Here is an 18631-nt window from a genome sequence, read left to right on the forward strand (position 1 = left end):
AAATGTTTATTCACTTTTAAATGAATCTATGCTTTAAAAACAAAAAACCTCCTCTTCTCCTACAGGTTTTGGCATTGATTTAGTTGCTTGTAACTTGTACTCATATCGAGTTCTGAATAATTATAAAAAAATACACAAATACTACCAATCTAGTCGGAATTACGACTCTTTATATTTTAATATACTGAGACCAGATTTTAAATGTGCAATTTCAAAAACGTGGTGAAAGAAAGCGGGCGCATAACCTATATTTATAAAACATTGTTTTTTGCAAATCAATTCGTACCGTTGCCGCGCCGCCATTTTATAAGTTTTTTTATCATTTCCGCGAACCACTTTGGCCCAATCGAGAATTAAGCTTTGGCAACTGATTATCATTTTTTAATTTGATTCTGCCACGAACGGGTTAACCTGACCTATTTTTTGTTGATATAGTAAATAATACTCAGAAATAGGCGAGCCTGGGAAATTTTTATAGGTAGGCTAGAGCCGTTATTTTAAAAATTAATTATTTGTTGATCGAAATATTTATATTTTATGTTATATATTACTTTATTTTATATTTGAATTAACAATTAAAATTTAAAATGTAGGTACCTAATGTGTAAATTCAAAGGACCTGGTAAATCCGTACTACGTGGGTGAATTAACAACTCCTATTTGGAAACCCGTTAAGGGTATAAAGATTTTTCCATCAAAGTTTATTACTAGTAAGTTAAACGGGAATCGCTCACAATTCCTCGAATAAAAACTTACTAGTATCTGTATTGATATCAGAATCATAGTCAATAAATTTCCAACAGTTAACATAGAAAAAGAAAAGCTCGCGCAAAGAAATTTTCTAAAACGGTTCTCATACTTTTTTCCGTTGTTTTCACAAAAAGGTTTCCCACAGTACTGGTTGGCAAGTAGTAGGTTTATCATATCGACATATTTCCAACCAGCCAGCGTCACTACAACCTTTCACCGGCCGAGGAAAAACCTACACTGCCTTAATGGTCCCTTAGACATTATTTACAGAAAAACCAACGCCACTAAAACGACGATTCCGCTTAGAAGATAAAAAATAATAATAATTGAAAAAACTGATATTACACTTTAAAATACTTTTACTTTTTAATCATACATACTTCAACCGGTAGTTTTTGTATAATATAATTTATTAGGATAAGGATGTTTTTATAATAAATATAAGGAAATAAGTCGCGCAAATTAAAAGTTGCTACGAATGGCAGATTGGCACAAAATTCATAGACTCGAAATTACTATTAACAAAGTCACTTAGCGTTATTTAAAAATAATATTTAAATTAGAGAAAAATAATATGTAGTCGTAATATTATGTTCAAATAACAGAATTTGAATGAGTCTGTTATTCTGTATTCCAGTTGCGCCCTTTTCGTGGCCACAGATGCGGTAGCGGACTCTCCAATGGGTATTTTCTCACGCTGCCTCGCCTTGCAATAAGCCTTTCTTCACTAATCTTATAACAACTTGTTCAGGGCGTGACCAGCCTATAGGAAGAGGAACTAATAGGCAAATCCCATTTTTATGACTACTAAACAATATTTTTTGAAAATTTATTTTATCATTAACATATTTTATCAGTGTTTCTGACATTTGCACCTAAAAGGAATCTGTAATTACTTAAACTAGATAACTCCATGAATTGAATCGGGCGTGAAAAAAAAATTAGGATAAACTTGCATATACTATATAGTATATATCTGTACTATATTTTCAAATGTAAAAATTAAATAGTCATTAGATATAAAGAACAACTTACCCATAGTCTACTTCGAACAAGAAAACTCTTGTAAGAATACAAGAATTTTCTTGTTAGAAAATATTTTTAAATTAACCAACGACAAGAAATAAGTTAGTCAAAAACATAATGTATGTCATTTAAATTAAATTAATTCCATTAAGATTTACACATAAATGTGCATTAATAAAACAAGAATTTCGTCGAATACTTTTTACACGACTGTATTCAGAACGTAACGTCATTTTGGATGCGCGGGAAAAACTATAAAATGGCGGCGGGCGATGCAAATGGCACTGAAAAAGCGCCAGCGCGGTAAAAAGTTAAAGGAACTCATAGTATTTCATCGTTATCGACCAACGTAAGGCTTTACATACACTAAGTTTCCGCAAGGGTAGGACTTTCCTATAAAAGTAATAAGCCATAAGTATATTTAACACGCTTAAGAGAAATACGTCACGCAAATTGATGCAGAAATTATATTATTTACCACGTTAGTCTTTTATTTATTCTTTGATTTTCTATTTAATAATATAGATGTAAAGTTCGTCATATCCAACGTTTAACCTCTAGTAGTCTCCGTAGTTATCTGAATTATAAAATATATTGTAATATGATAGAGAATTGACATTTACCTAATGTCATTTATGAAATATATATCTAGGGATCTAAATAATTTTTAGGTATTCGTGTTATAAACTAGTAGTCAATTAAACGTATACTAAATATTAATAATTATTTGATATCATTGAATCTTGAACTATATATATGCATTAAGCTGATACTAAACCTTATGGTTTTTGCTCTAAATTCCCTTAGCGGCACGTCTAGTTTTTGCCGAGAGATGTAGTCTGGGAAGCGCGACGCTACGGCAACAAAAACTTTCCGCCATATCGCCGGCTAACAGATGCAAAAACGTCCTACAGATAAAATTAATGCGGCGACTCTTTAATTTTTAAGAAAGCGCGGGAAATGGCGTAATGAGTGCTGCCAGCAAGACATAAGATTAACTGTATTTATACAGTTTTCTTGTTATTATTAAAATATCAAACCCATCTATTTTGCTCATTAGCCTACTGATTTACATCTCGGGTCTTTTCTTTAAAAAAATCGTCCGTAATTCAGTCAGTGTAAGGTCTTTTTATAATAATGTCTAATAATGTACTTGCGACGTACCAAGGGCACTATAGTATATCCTCATTAGTGAGATTAGCAGAATCCGCCTGAAAAACGTTTACGAGATTAATGACACGATATAATGTTTTATCTATAAAAAAAACAAAAGATGTCGAAGTGAATCTTTTTGATGAAAAAAATATACATATATCCTAATTCAATGTATTGTTATTTTCTTTTATAATAGTTAGTTTCCATTCTTTGAACTTTGAATATGTAAAACAGTATTTTGAAAAAAAGATGCAACAAAAACAGATCGAATTAACTTTATTGCGTTTAGTTACGCTGATAATTATGAGGTCAGAAAAACAATTTTAGGAATAAGTGACCCATGTTTTAAAAATGCTGAGTTGTGTACACCGCCATCTACATTGGCACCTCCGTCGTAATTACAAATATTAAAAACCAAATCTTTTATTACTCACCTATCTTTTCAACTAGATGGCTCTAAATAATTAATAGTACTTTAAAATATTTAATTTACGTGATTTAATGTAGAAACTTGTGGTCAATTAATAGTATTTAAATTACACTTTATTGGTAGTAGTAACACGTTGTTGTTTTAAATATATTTATCTAAAAAAATATAAGAAGTATTTTTAATGGCAACAAACAGACTCAGAGACGCATTTGACGGCTAATAAAAAAAAAAGAGACGCATTTGAACGACAGTTGTCAAATTTGAATTGTAACGAAAACTTTTCTAACGACTCCCAGTGAGTGATCATTTACAAATGTATGAAATTCTATATAAATTTGTGTTTTAAACATTTGTTTCGTGGTGTTTAAGACAGATAGTATACGGATTATTATAAAGTATATTAAGTTTAATGAAACAATGGCGGAAAAGGGAAGCAGGAAAGATAAAAATCAAAATATTCAAGTGTTCGTCAGATTAAGGTATTTCCTGAAGTCGATGCATCTTCAATATCTTGCTATGTATTAAAAATATACTTTTAACAGAAGTCACTCTATGAAAACATGATTAAAGCTTATGTAAACATATAGTATTCATGTAAAGTAATGGTATTTAAAGCATCGTTAAGCTCTGTTCTATGGCTCATGTCCTGCTTGATTTAATCAAAACCTATTTGTAAAGTGTCTAAACTTAATGTCGATAAACAACAAATTTAAAAATGATAAAGAACTAAAAACGAGACTAAATTGTATTTAAGGCAGCATATATAAACAATTTTAGAACCTGGCTATCTATTGAAGTTAAGTTTTTTATTGATAGTAGTAACTATGTATTAAATGAAAAAAAATTTTAGACCTCTTAATCAGCGAGAGAAGGACATCAGATCAATAGGTGTTGTGGAAGTTGTGCATGGTCGTGAGGTGGTTGTTCGACAGTCTAATCAAAATTCTCACACAAAGAAGTTCACTTTTGATCGTGCATTTCCACCACAGACTAAACAGGTATAATATTATGCTTTCTTATTTAAAAAATTCTTTATTATTGAAAATTTTTGATTACTACAAAAAAAAAAACATTATTACACTATTAACTATGTGCTTTGAACATTAGGATTAATTTTCGATAGTTGTTTCGTTGTTGTTCTATGTTATTATGCTTGGTCTCATATTTTAAATATCTCAATTTTTAATACTTTGTGCATTTAATCACTTTAAAATTATAAACTATAGTTGGAGATTTACCAAGAGGTTGTAAGCCCTTTGATTGAAGAAGTTTTAGCTGGATATAATTGCACAGTGTTTGCATATGGACAGACTGGAACAGGCAAGACCCACACTATGGTGGGGGAAGCTGCATCTTGTGAAACTTCTTGGCAAACTGTAAGTATCAGATTGTATTCCATAATTCAAAAAGATAATTAATGAATTGTTAATGTTTGATCATAAATCAAACTAAACTAAATAACAAAATTTGTTATTACAACATTGAAGGTACTACTCATATTTGGTCATAAAAACCTATAGGTGTAACAGCTGTAATAAGAACCTAATACAATAGATTTCAACCTGGACCTTTCAATATAATCAGTATGTTCTTCTAAACAGTTTTAACTGTAGTTAGTTTCAATATGGTAGTTCTGATTATTTGACATATAATACGAATTGAATTATGATTACGCAATACCAACCATAGTGGTTACATGAGAAAATACTGTGCTGAAAATACCCAGACATGACATTGTACTTGATGTCTTGTAAAAATTTGAATTAAGAAAATGGGTATGAATATTCATGTGTTGCTTCTGTTTAAGGACCCAGAGGCCGGTATTATCCCCCGAGCCCTTAGCCAGTTATTTGATGAACTCCGCCTTACTAATACTGAGTATACTGTAAGAGTATCTTATTTAGAGCTTTATAATGAAGAACTCTTTGATCTACTTTCAACCTCAGAAGACAATTCCAAGCTGAGGATCTATGAGGATGTTACTCGAAAGGGATCCAATATTGTAAATGGGTTAGAGGAGATTACTGTAAGTTTTTCATAAAAAATATATACACTGACCATTAGTCACTATGCAATGGAAAGAGTATTTACAATGATTATGAAATAAAAAATCATAATTAGTACAACAATAATATTATTCTATTATATCAATATTAGCTAAATATTCCGTAATATATATCCATTTGTTAATTATTAACACAGAGTGTACAAACTAGTGCAAACAATCTTCTTTCTAAGACTGCCATTAAGAATTACAGGTTTATATATTTAAATAAATATATTTTAGGTCTATAATAAAAATGAAGTATATAAAATTATGGCTCAAGGACAGGAAAGGAAGAGAGTTGCTTCCACTTTGATGAATGCTCAATCTAGGTAAGATATTTTTTTATTACAAATAAAATTAAAATATTGTTACAATATTTCATCTGAAATTTAATATTGCAGCAACCAATGTAAAGTGAATACAAACACTTTGTGAGTACATAATTTACCTGATAAAATGTAATGTAGGATCAGGTTACTGCAATATTTATTTTATTAAAAACAAATTGTATGTATTCTTGCAAAATAGAATATTAGTTTAGATTATGTACATTATTGATATTTTTCATCACCATCCTAGATGTTTGACAATAGTTGTTGGCTTTAGGGTTTAGATAAATTCAATTCTATATACATACATGGTTTTATTTAAATACATTGCTGAAAAATATGAATTTTATTGAATCACATCAATAATTAATACATTTTAGAACTACCATTATTTATTGTTACATCTAAAACTGTTGTTTTTTCTGACACAATATATTTTGAAAAGAATTCACATGCAGTAGAATTTAAAATAATTTTTATTCACAGCCGCTCCCACACAGTTTTTACAATTGTGGTGCACATGAAAGAAAATAGTCCGGAAGGCGAAGAATTAGTGAAAATTGGGAAACTTAATCTTGTTGACTTAGCTGGTTCGGAGAATATTAGTAAGGCTGGCTCAGACAATCCGGCTAAGCGCGAGCGGGCTCGAGAATGTGTTAATATAAACCAGTCTTTATTGACCCTAGGCCGTGTGATCACTGCCTTGGTGGAACGACATCCACATATACCATACAGGTAATATACTTAGCTACTACTATAATTTAAAAATCTATTACGTCATTAACAAGGATAAACTTTTATTTAATTGAAAAAATACAAAAACAAGCTAAGGTCAAGCAAAGCAAAAGCAAGCTTTATTAAATTTAAAAAAAAACCTAGTTCTTATAGATTTTCTAATGCAGTAAAATTGTCTTACAGAGAATCAAAACTGACGCGTATTCTCCAAGAATCCCTTGGCGGTCGGACTAAAACTTCAATCATAGCTACTATATCGCCTGGACATAAGGACCTAGAGGAAACTATGAGTACGTTAGAGTATGCCAACCGCGCTAAAAACATACAAAACAAGCCAGAAATAAACCAGAAGATGACTAAAAAGGCAATACTTAAAGAGTATTCAGAGGAGATAGATAGATTGAAACGGGACTTACAGGCTGCAAGGGATAAGAATGGTAACATTTTGTTGCTTTTCTATATATTTTTTTCTATGACACACAAGTAGGCTTTTCAGTGGCTTTCAATAACAAACAATATGCTGAGGTTTAATTTAAAACAAAACTCCCTATCTACTTTAAAACAAATTTTAGTTTCTGACAAATACATAACTATTTAATTCATTATAAAATAATAGATTTGAAAATGTTTAAATACATGAATTTTTATAATATGAATTGACTAAAGAGCACAATATTGGTGCTTCAAGAATACACCCCACATTACATATTCAATGTACTTTAAAGATTTAAAAATATATAAATTTAATACAATAAATACACAAACTAAAAATATACATTTTGAACAAACAGAGAAAAATCGAACTAATAATCGTAATTTTTTCCAGGTGTGTACCTTGCAAATGAGACATATGCGGAATTGACATACAAACAAGAAGAACAACGGAAGGAAATCCAGGAACTGATCCTAAAGAAAAGAGCAATTGAAGAAGAGAGAGAAAGAGCTGAAAAGATGTTTAATGATCTAAATGGACAACTCTTTGCAGAGAGACAACAAAAAGAAGCAACTTACAATCAACTCTGTGAGACGCAAAATAAGCTTGATAATACAAATAATGTAAGTTTTTATAACAAACTTGAGTAGTTATTTTTATTATCTTTAAAAATTAAGTGCAGTTATACTAAAATGTAAAAATTATAAGAATAGCAGTAGCTAATGTATGGTTGAATTTCAAGAGGAGAAAGGAAAGAGATGCTTACATAATAAAAACTTATGGCGTTAAGAGATTTGAGATAAAAATCTGCTAAGTTGTATTTTTTAATTTTTTTTATAATTTTTTGACGTGACAACGTCTTATAAATTGGTTTGCCGGGTGACACTTCAAGAAACTGCGTTACGCTCCGCTCACGTTATGCGCTCACAATGAGAGCGAGTGAGAGGCACGCGTCCCTTCCACTCGGGCATGGTTAGCCCGCCTAAGAGCGAGAGAGACAGACATAAAAAGTGATTCATCCTTCTTCCTACTATACGAATGAATATTCACATTAAAATTATTTTACCACTCAAAGTCGTTGTCACGTAAAACTTTCGCCCGTATACCGACTTTACAGGCAACCAATTTTTTTTTACTTATTAGTATACATACAATCAGTCTTTGCGACTATAAGTAGAAACGTTAGGCGGTACTCCCAGCGGTTTTTTTTTAATGGAATCTCGCTGTTGGCCTTAAGGGCCTTTACAGCTCAACACTGACTCAGCGGAGCCTGCCAATTCTTTAAACTAAGTCTGTTGGGTTGTCCTGGTCAAAAATGTCTCACCGCTTTTTAAGTCGTCGAGTAGTTTCTGGTATAGTTAGCTGTCCTGCTGATTGGGAGGCTTTTGAAGTCTTAGTTTGTACTTATACCCATGCGTGATTATTTCCTCTTTTACCATGGGCATATTAAGAAATTCATGGACTTCTGTTGTTTTCATAACCATGGGGGTGTTTGATATTTGCTTGAGTATGTAATTTTGAGCTCTTTGTATTATTATATTTGAGGCACTAGCAGATCCCCAGGGCTGTATTCCATATGTCCATATTGGTTATATTATATTTATTTTTTTAATTAATTTTACAATATTTTATTAATTCTCTCTGTACCCAATTTCAGATGCTCGAGAAAACAAGACAGCATTTCGAAGAGCAGCGCCACCTGGTGGAGAAGCAACAAGACACGGAGCGTAATTTAAGTGCGCAAGCGCAGGAACTGTTGCAAGTTGCTGACGTTGCTACCAATGATGCTAATTGCCTTCATGATAGTGTTGATAAACGGAGGTTAGTACCAATAAAGCGAATTTAATGTTGAGAGCCGTTTGATATATTCTCAAAATTTAACCCATTGAAAGCCAATATGGCGGATGCTTCTGACTACTGATGATGATTATTAGATGTAATAAAGGCTAGATTAAATTAAAGACTTCAATAATTACTTGAATCAATATAATTCACTTCTCTGATTTTACATAAACTGTATCACTGGAAAGTCAGACGAGAATGCCCATGTGCTACAGCTTGTTTTATATCTATTTCGACTCGACCATCCCACTTCGAGCAGATGTTCGACGTATATTCGAAAACAATAGAATGTGTCTTTTTCATATTCAAATTCAAATCGTTTCTTTGCTAGAATAGTCTTACAATTAGTTACATAATCCGCCATATATGAATAGGCATGCAAATGTCATCTTATATTTTATTTATTTATTTATTTGATCTATTGAATAACAAGACTAGTTATTAAATCTTACATTTAGAAAAATGGCAGCGCAGAGTTAGTAAGACACCAATATTTGTATAAATTCTTATCTAAAAAATACAACGATTTAAACGTTAATACTTTAATTAAAGATTCTAAAGTATATGTAATATGCTTTAAATAAAGAAAGAAATGTCGTCACGTATAAAACACACAACGTGTAATATAAAGATTAAATTCATAACAAACTTTTACGATTTGACATGTATATCTCAATACATAATATATATAAATCTCATGTCACGATGTTTGTCCGCGAACTCCTAAACTACTAAACTGATTTTAAATAAAATTGGCACACCGTGAGCAGTCTGGTCCAACTTAAGAGATAGGATAGCTTAGATCTTTAATTATAGTCGCAATTTTATTTTATTGTAAATTTTTTGTTTATTATTTGATACAATTTAACATGATGGCGCTGTGTTAAAAGTATCAACGTTTCACATAAGCTATCTACCTTTCACATCAGTTCTCCTACAGTTTCCCTTGAATAGTTTACTACTATGTAATATAACATAAACCTTAGCCACAGCAACGCTTGGCCGAGTGTGCTAGTATAGATATATATATATATATAAATTGTGCCCTGCGCCGAGATTAAAATATCTTATTTATATATTGAGAAACATGTAAGTTTGAAAAGTATGGTTCTGCAAAGTGTCTTGTTTATTTCCTTAGATATGTGGAGACAACCAATCTAGAGGTTACCCGAACCTACCGCGAGATGTCAGCACAACATTTGAGCAATATTGCTTGTCGCACTCAACAACATCAGTCGGATATCAACTCCTCACTTTTAGAAATACACAATGTTGCAAGTAAGTTAAAGTGTTTTATTAAATTGTCACATTTACAACTAATATTCTAAAAAGGAATCTTTTGTATGTTAAAAACGATAAATTTAAAAAAATGTTTTAATTTTAAAAATTGTACATTATCCCTAAATAGGAATAAAATAAAATTTATTTCCAAAATGTATAAAAGTAAAAGATTTCTGGTTGCATAGGTTTTCTAATAAATTTCCAATAAAATAATAGGAGATAATTTTCTATTTATTTTCAAAATTATATTTATCCTTAAACTAACGAAACTACGTATTTTTATTTATTTATTTCATAATCTTACAGCTAACATAAATTATATATAATTTACAAACAAATACACTTAAAATATAGCCAAAGATTGAATACATTTATAAACTATAATCAGTTTATATACTTTTAACGGAAATTATATGTACCATACAGCAGATATGAGAAATATATTTAATTATACTTAACAATGTTCTTCTTAGCCATTTTCTAGAATGTCTGAAAAGTAGTATTTATAGTAGTATACTAAACTATAATATCATGTAATTTGCTTTAATTTTTTTAATAAATAATATAAAATGGAGTTACTAATTGGACAATAATACTGTTCCAAACCAACAAACTAGAAAACTTAGACCCAAAAATACATTGATACATCTTGGACATTTCATTAGCCTATAAAATAAAATGAAGAAATGTAGATGTTTTCAATTTCATGCCACATTGGAGATTCATCTTATTTATTCTCCTTACAGGCACATACACCAATAACAATTGTCAAATATTGATGGAAAATCAAAACGAAATTGAGCAATTAATCAAGTCTGAAAATGATACTACTGATAAGGTAATGTATTGCGACTTAAATTTGCTTAAGAAAAGTATTTTTAAAACTCTTTCATATTGTGTAAGCGAGCAGTGCTGGCCTAGTGGCTCCAGCGTGCGACTCATACCTGAGGTCGTAGGTTCGATCCCCGGCTGTGCACCAATGGATTTTCTTTCTATATGCATAACATTTGCTCGAACGGTGAAGGAAAATATCTTGAGGAAACCGACATGTCTAAGACGTAAAAAGTCGACGTCGTGTGGCACTGGAGGCTGATCACCAACTTGCCTATAAAAATTGAAACAGATTCAGAAGTTTGAGGCCAAGACCTAAAAAGGTTGTAGTGACTGATTTATTTTTATGTTTTATTTATATAGTGTAATATTATTGCTTATGTATATCACTTTAATTAGAAAAAAAAATATTGATAATAATTTTCTTTGCAGCTTAATTCCCTCGCCAGCGAGCTCTTTGCAAATTTAACCGATAAGACGACTTCAGGCAAAGAACGCATGACGTCATCGCTTACGTCACAGTCCGAGGGCGTACATACAACGTTTTCAGAATTCTCTCGCTGTTTGTCTGTATGTCTTCAACGGGCTACAGATATGGATATGTGCGCAGATCTCAAAACGTTTCTGCAGTATTGGGTGATTATTTGTATTTTGTGCAGTGTATTTTATAAGTTTTACTGTATTCAGATCAGGTCATATTTCTGAATAAATATAATATTATAAACATCTATTAAATAACTATCATGTCTAGAGACATCATTATCAAAATAACAATACAGCCGAATTTGTATGTTTATGTATCTCTATATATGTAGTATATGTAAAGTAACTTTTTAAAGTTATTAAAATGTGGCAGTTTCACACCGACCACAATTGTTAAAACGTATAGAAACGTCGTGTTATGTACATAATAAAATATGCGTTAAAGCAGTTTTGGGAAAATTTGTAATTTGTGTTGGAAACTGGAGTATACCAAATGCAATATTATAAAAAGCTTATAGACAAAAATTGTGAAAAAAATATATTTTACAGCACGGCGACACGACCAACCGTATGTCATCTCTAAACGCAAGCGCAGGTCGCTGGGCACAGAACTGCCGCGACGCGACGCAACGACACGCCACTGTCGCGCGACAAATGGCGGACATTTTGCGACACAGACATAACGCGCTCGCTCAGAGAGTGCACGACAAACTTGATGTAAGTGTATTTATATTTGTATACAGTTGCTCAAAAAGTTGCGTATTGCAGGGACGTATAGCGTTTGGGATGAGGGCCTATTACACACTCGTGCTTTTTCTTTGCCTTTCCCGCACTAGTGCGTTCTCTTTCCCAACTGTCATAACAATGTCTATTAAAAAGAAAAAACTGACCACGGAGGTTTTAGTAAAAAAAATCAGAGTCTGTTTGTTTAATCTAATTTGTTTCGATATCAGATTTAATGATTGGATTCAATGAGTTAGGTTTAGTGTCTTTTCATTTCATATCAATAAAAAACTTATATTGATGACTAGGCTATATGGGCATAGAGTTCCCTTTGCCCACCCAAAATGGGCGAAGAAAAAAAAACTGCTTATATCCCTTTACGGTGGGCAATTAATACTCTTAATTAATTTTTTGTTTAGGTTGTAACCAAAATCTAAAAATAATACATGATACATAAATTTTTGCTAATGGTTAACTGACTTTGCTAAGGTCTAAATGAACATCTATGTATGTATATGAGATACAGTAGTTGTGGTTTATCTACACCGGGTTTTTTGTGTCTTTAATTAAAAATTGTATATATATTTTACTAAACAAATGTGAAAAAACTGTAACAACACTCATTTTCAAAATTTACATAATACTTATAAGGGTGTAAGGATCAATTATATATTTCTCGTCCTACTATGCCCTGGCTTAATGAGTGTTAAAATATGTTTAGCAAATAAAAGAAGATAAAGATGAAACAGAAAGACGGATAGCACAACAGCTGTCGAACATTGAAAAAGAAAAGATTGATCTTGAAGCGCAACTTGCTGCTTGGGCGGAGTATGAAAGAAGAGAACTAGAACAACGTATAGAGAATTATGTGACGATACAGAGGAAGGTTCTCGAACAGAGACATGCGGAGAGGATGACTGAAATTGATGAAGAACAGAAGTGGTAAGTAATAGCCAACCAGTCTAATATCAAAAAAATGTTATATTAATGATTAATAACAAGTAAAAAAATATTTAGATTTAGATAGATAATTTGTATATATATGATAAAAATTCAATAACATATTGATATAAAAAGTGTGTTTTTAATGAGATAATATATTTGGAAAGATTTTAGCAAGATACGAATTCAAAAATAGTATTGTTTTTTTAATAATTAATTTTTAGTATTTTATTATTATACTATGGTTTATAGGTTTGCAAGTAAAGTCGACAGCTATGTTCAGTGGCTAAACGATACTAAGGCTGAAAATGAGAAAGAGATGGAGCTAGTTCTTAACTCGATACAGGAAAGTGAGAAGGAGATGGAGAATCATCGAGATAACGTGGAGCGAATGTATACTGAATGTGGGACAGGTATAATGATTTTTAATACAGTCTCAAAATATAAAGAAAATTGATATTCGAAACACCTACAAAGATCTGTAACTCACCGATCCACGTCTATAATCTAATTTTTATCTTAAGTCACACTTTTGTATTAAACTCTGTAAAAGATGTCAAAAAAATGATACCTTGAATCGATATTATCCCTCGGTTTCCCCTGAAACGAACATGAAACTAGATTTTCAATCCAACTCGACTTCCTTCAAGAAAAGAGCGTACCAATTCTTAAAAGGCCGGCTACGGACTAGCGAGCCTTCTGGCATTGAGTGTCCATGGGCGGTTGTATCACTTAACATCAGATGAGCCTCCTGCCCGTTTGCCCCCAGTTCTATAAAAAAAAAATAAGTTTGATTGCTATGGACCTGACACGCCAGTGATTTTTATGACATAAAATTCTTGTTATTTGTACTTGTTTTTTATATAGTGTTAATATTTTCAGGTAATGAGTCTGTGGTGACGGCTTGCCATGATTTGAACGTGACTGCGCTGAAACTGGTGCAACAAGTTAAAGACAACTTTGTCAGCTCTATAGAAGGCATGCAGGCTTATGTCAATGTAAGTTTAAAAACCTTTTTTATTATACTAGTTGATCAACATACAAATCATACAATATTGTCTATTACTAACATAACATTTACACATTAAAAAAAAACACTTTTAACGGATTAAAGTTATGTATTATTGTAAACTTATAATTATTTTAACATAATTTTAAATTTAATCGACGTTTCGCGTGCTTTACAGCGTGCGTGGTCACGGTGATTGTATGTATAACTTTAATTCGATAAAAAAGTGTTTTTCTTCATTTCATACAAGTAAAAACAAAGAATTTGTCTGACTATCTATCTAATCTAACTAAATTGCTTTTTTTGTGTATTTGTAATAAACTACTGATTAATAAGTTTATGTTTAAAATGTCCATGATGGATAACCAATTTATACTTTTTCGTCGTTTTGAGTACAAGATTTTTTTTTTGAAATAACAATAATTAATATGAACGAAAAACTATACGCCATCTATTCCGTTTCGACGCCATCACCGTGTTATGCACAGAGAGTTGAAAATTGCATACTATCCCTGTCTACAATAATATCCTTGCTTAGAGAACCATATCTATGTATGATACGTGTGTTTTGTATGGTTTTGAAACATTCAAGTGGTTCGGGTTGTTCTTTTGCTTGACACAATCATGGTATGTTTATTGCGTGAGCCAAATGGGCAGACACTTTAACTCCTGTATGGCGGTGAAGTGGAAATTAAATGAAGTCTCATCAATACTTTATAATTTATTATGAAAACCATACATTTATTAAATTTCAGGAGGAAACGACAAAGGCATTACGTATTTGCGACGAGAAAACGACGGAAGCGACGTTAGATTTAACGAATCTATTAGATGCGCATACGCAGTGTTGTCAACAGTCTGTCAACGCACTTACACAAGAGATGCAAGTAAGTTTGGTCAAAGCTTAATATAAAGTATTTCAATTGACAATATCATTTCTTAAATGTTAAATTACTGTCCGTAATACTATATATGTATTACATTAATAATTATGTAAATCTCCTGTCACGATGTTTGTCCGCGATGGACTTCTAAATTACTTAACCGATTTTAAATTAAATTGGCACACCGTGAGCAGTCTGGTCCAACTTAAGAGATAGGATAGCTTAGATCTTTAATTATAGTCGCAATTTTATTATATGTCTATAATTAATTGACAGTAACAATTATCTATTAACTCCAAAAGATTCTAACAGATGTCGATACTTTTCGACTGCATTGAGTAAGTAATAATAATTCGCGAGGGCAGCTAGTAGTTATATAAAATCAATAAAAACGTTTTATTTAAAATTTATCTAGTGTCTTCATGGCTTAGTTGTAACATACATGTTGTACATGGGATCTTACCGGGAGTCACAGATTATTAATAATCTACTTGCGTTTACTTGCCACATTTAATAGAAAAGTTATGTATTTTACAGAGCCTGACGACAAATACAACCAAAACACTATCAACACTAGCGGCCAACAATAACAACATGTTGTCAACAACACAACAACAACAGAACCGGCAAGACGAGGCGCTTATGACGATACAACAGACAACACAACATTATACAGAATGTGTCACTCAACACGTGTCGGGACTTCAACAACTCGAAAATCGATGTCTGCAGGAACAATATGCTGTTTATTCTCCAACTGGTTAGTTAATGTAATCGTAATTAGCATTATTAATTTGAGCTTAAAAACAGTCGAATGTTGCCAGCTTTTGTTACTTTGTTATTCTGACATTTTGTGTCAATCTAATGAAGCATGGTGTCAATCTCTTTGGTACCAAGATCTTGGCCATTTTAGAGGGTGGCAAAGAATTTGTTGCCAGTTCTTCTCGCCCAATCTATGCCCTAGATTTGGGAACTGGTAGTAAATTTAAATTGTGTCTTATTTAAATATTGATAATGGTCATAAGTGTAAATTTTTTTCTTTATCTCTTTCTCTTTAGTAAATTAAATATATATATATTTCACTCAGTAGTTCGTTTGCGAGTTTACTAGTGTTACGCGAACTGTGATTCTTTGGTTATTTTCTATTCTAATATTTCGTTTTGAACAATTTTATCAATTTATATTTTGTTCAATACATTCATTATTCTACGTTTAAAGTGAATAAAACTGTTAATTCATTTTACAGTTCAGGTTTTGTGAATTTTCGGGTAAATAATAACAAATTATTATTAGAAAGAAGAAAAAAAGAAGTTTCACTTCAGTCGTGTGGTCATAACACACTCGTTTTTTATTTATTTATTCACCATGGTATAAGGCTTAGCAAATTCAACATTAGCATTCTTGTATATCCTATATGTTAATACTATAAATATTTTAGGCAACACCCCGGCCCGTAAGGAGTACAGGTACCCACGTGACCTAGCAGTGACTTCGCCCCACGAGAGAATCATTGCCAGGTACCGCGCTGCAAGACTTGAGGTCTCCGATGACACAGATATCGTCACACTGGTATGTTATATTTTAATATATGATATTTCCAATTATAATATATACTATATAACTTTTTTTTTTTGTTGTTTGAAGTTGGACTTCCAAATGTTTGTTGTCATTAAAGAGATGATTCAGTTAATAGGTCGAGATAAATTCTAAATTAATTGACGCATTTTTCACGTATAAATAATTTTAGGTACTTACCTGCTTTGAAGTTAAATTTAACATTTAATTATAAATCAATCAAAATAATTATAAATTTTCATCGATCATCTCAAATATATCTACAAATTGTAATGTTGAATGCTATTCAAGAAAAATGTCCGAAAGAAAATTAAAACACTGAAAGGTTTTCATGCATTAATTTTTATGATTAAACCACGCTTTATAATAACAGACGTTAGTTAGACTTTAACTAAGAATCCAATATATTTTTGGCATAAAGTCATACCATATCAATCGGGTAAATAAAGGATAATCCTTCAGCGGTAATAATGAAACCTGTAGACATTTGATGTTAAGATTAATAAAAATTAAAAATTAATTAATCTTAATGCCAATTCCTGTTGAGTATTTTTGTATTAACCTATGAATTATTTGGTATTCAGAGTGATTCAGAGTCGACGCAATCCGAAGACTCGGCTGTGGCGATCCAACCGCCATCTCCAACATTTGTGCAGCCGCCTCCTATCGTTAAGTCCACTTCTGAGATTGACATTTTTGCTAGTCGGGTAAGATTTTTGTATTAAATTATTATTTTTTTACCTTTTATAGAAACTTAATCTCTATGTCTCTTTTTAGTTAATGCGCTGCAATAAGGCTTACTTTTTTATAGAAAAGAATTTATTTTATTTTTATATTTCTTGTAACTTAACAAGCATGATAACTAATTGAAAATAACTTTAAAATCTGAGTTGTAAAAATTATTAAATTAAATTATCTATGACTTAATCTAGCTTTAATTTATACTTAGGGGCCGTTAAAGTATTACGTAAGCACTGTAGGGGTGAAGAGGAGGGGTGGTTTCTTTTATCATCTTAATTAACCACACATTGTATATGAAAACAAACGAACTACGTTTGAAGATATTTTTTTCTTACAGAAAACAACACAAGGAAAGGAAAACATGAACCGGTCTATGTCGTTTAAGAAACCTTCGAAACTACCCTCACTCTCTGTAAAGAAAACAACACCACTCATCGATAAGAACTAATTGTAAATTATATTTAAAATCGGTGTTATTATACAACCGGCTGAATAGATTTCAGTAAAACTTTATAGGAGTACACAAATGGCTAGACAGTAGATTATAATTAGTATTAATTAGACATGTTAATACTTTTCAGAATTTTCCCTGTATGAAATCGATCACTCCTTGTATACATACAAATTGTATGGAAAATGATCCGTTTGAACTTTCAAATTTCAGTACCGTATTGACACTTTAGAAAACTTGAAAAAACTTGTAATATTTGTGGATAAGGTGTTTTAAAATATCTTTATTGATTTATATCTGTATATCGTTTGAACAATTTTTATATTTAATGTATCAACCTTAACCATTTTATGATTAAACTTACCCAAACCTTATTCCTTTATTTAAACATTTCTTTCCTTAACTGTTCAAAGTGAAACAAATTATGAAATTAACAATTAATTTTTTTTATTGTACAATTATTATTATTACGATGTGAACTATTTGGTCGCAACAATTTTTCAAGAAATAAACACTTCAGTTGACTGTCATTCGATTTTAATAACTTCACTAAATCTCAATTCAATAAAAATTATCGATTTTAATAGTGGTATTTAGTTATATATTACTATATTTAATAACCTAGACTCCTATTTCTATTTGCTAGAATTTTACGCTTTTACAAAGGGCCTATATGTCGCTTACGTCCTTTTGTGGTTCGTGTCCTACATATTGTGGGAAATTTCGACAGTGTATTGTTTGATAATCATATGATAAAATAATTGAAAGTAATGATTTTTTTTGATCCACCGAGGGTTTGCTTTAGATAACTTTATGTAGACTTAATTTAGGCAAAATGTTATTATCAAATAACGATATTTATCTTAACATACCAATAAAATATAAACACATTAGTTGGAGTTTTATTCTCTCCTAAATTTTTCCATGAAATAGACACGAGTGATGTGTCTGCCCCATGGAACGA

General features: G+C 31.3%; 1 protein-coding gene across 2 annotated transcripts; it reads left to right on the forward strand.

Annotated features, from left to right (window-relative positions):
• The first annotated feature begins 3628 nt into the window (after window positions 1-3628).
• Window positions 3629-18560, forward strand: LOC110998626 (kinesin-like protein Klp61F). 2 transcript variants are annotated; one of them, XM_022267355.2, is made up of 22 exons: window positions 3629-3840; window positions 4212-4359; window positions 4588-4737; window positions 5169-5387; window positions 5649-5737; window positions 6224-6472; window positions 6656-6909; window positions 7299-7528; window positions 8563-8726; window positions 9886-10025; window positions 10775-10866; window positions 11292-11495; window positions 11892-12059; window positions 12787-13007; window positions 13260-13420; window positions 13890-14005; window positions 14772-14903; window positions 15438-15660; window positions 16339-16469; window positions 17060-17182; window positions 17554-17671; window positions 17702-18560. In XM_022267355.2, the coding sequence occupies exons 1-21, from the start codon at window positions 3779-3781 to the stop codon at window positions 17662-17664; spliced, it is 3387 nt and encodes a 1128-aa protein (XP_022123047.2). In that variant the 5' UTR covers window positions 3629-3778; the 3' UTR covers window positions 17665-17671; window positions 17702-18560. The 2 variants fall into 2 exon arrangements, with proteins under 2 accessions (XP_022123047.2, XP_022123046.2); XM_022267354.2 differs by having other exon boundaries at window positions 17554-18560.
• The last annotated feature ends 71 nt before the right edge of the window (window positions 18561-18631 follow it).

The sequence above is a fragment of the Pieris rapae genome, chromosome 14 (genome assembly GCF_905147795.1).
Source record: "Pieris rapae chromosome 14, ilPieRapa1.1, whole genome shotgun sequence".
NCBI classification, from domain to species: domain Eukaryota; kingdom Metazoa; phylum Arthropoda; class Insecta; order Lepidoptera; family Pieridae; genus Pieris; species Pieris rapae.

Excerpts from the sequence above, each read along its gene's own strand:
- LOC110998626 (XM_022267354.2), top strand. The coding sequence starts at position 3,779 with ATGGCGGAAAAGGGAAGCAGGAAAGATAAAAATCAAAATATTCAAGTG. Across the intron at positions 14,904-15,437 it reads CACTTACACAAGAGATGCAA|AGCCTGACGACAAATACAAC; the intron begins GTAAGTTTGGTC and ends TGTATTTTACAG. Across the intron at positions 17,183-17,553 it reads TTGACATTTTTGCTAGTCGG|AAAACAACACAAGGAAAGGA; the intron begins GTAAGATTTTTG and ends TTTTTCTTACAG.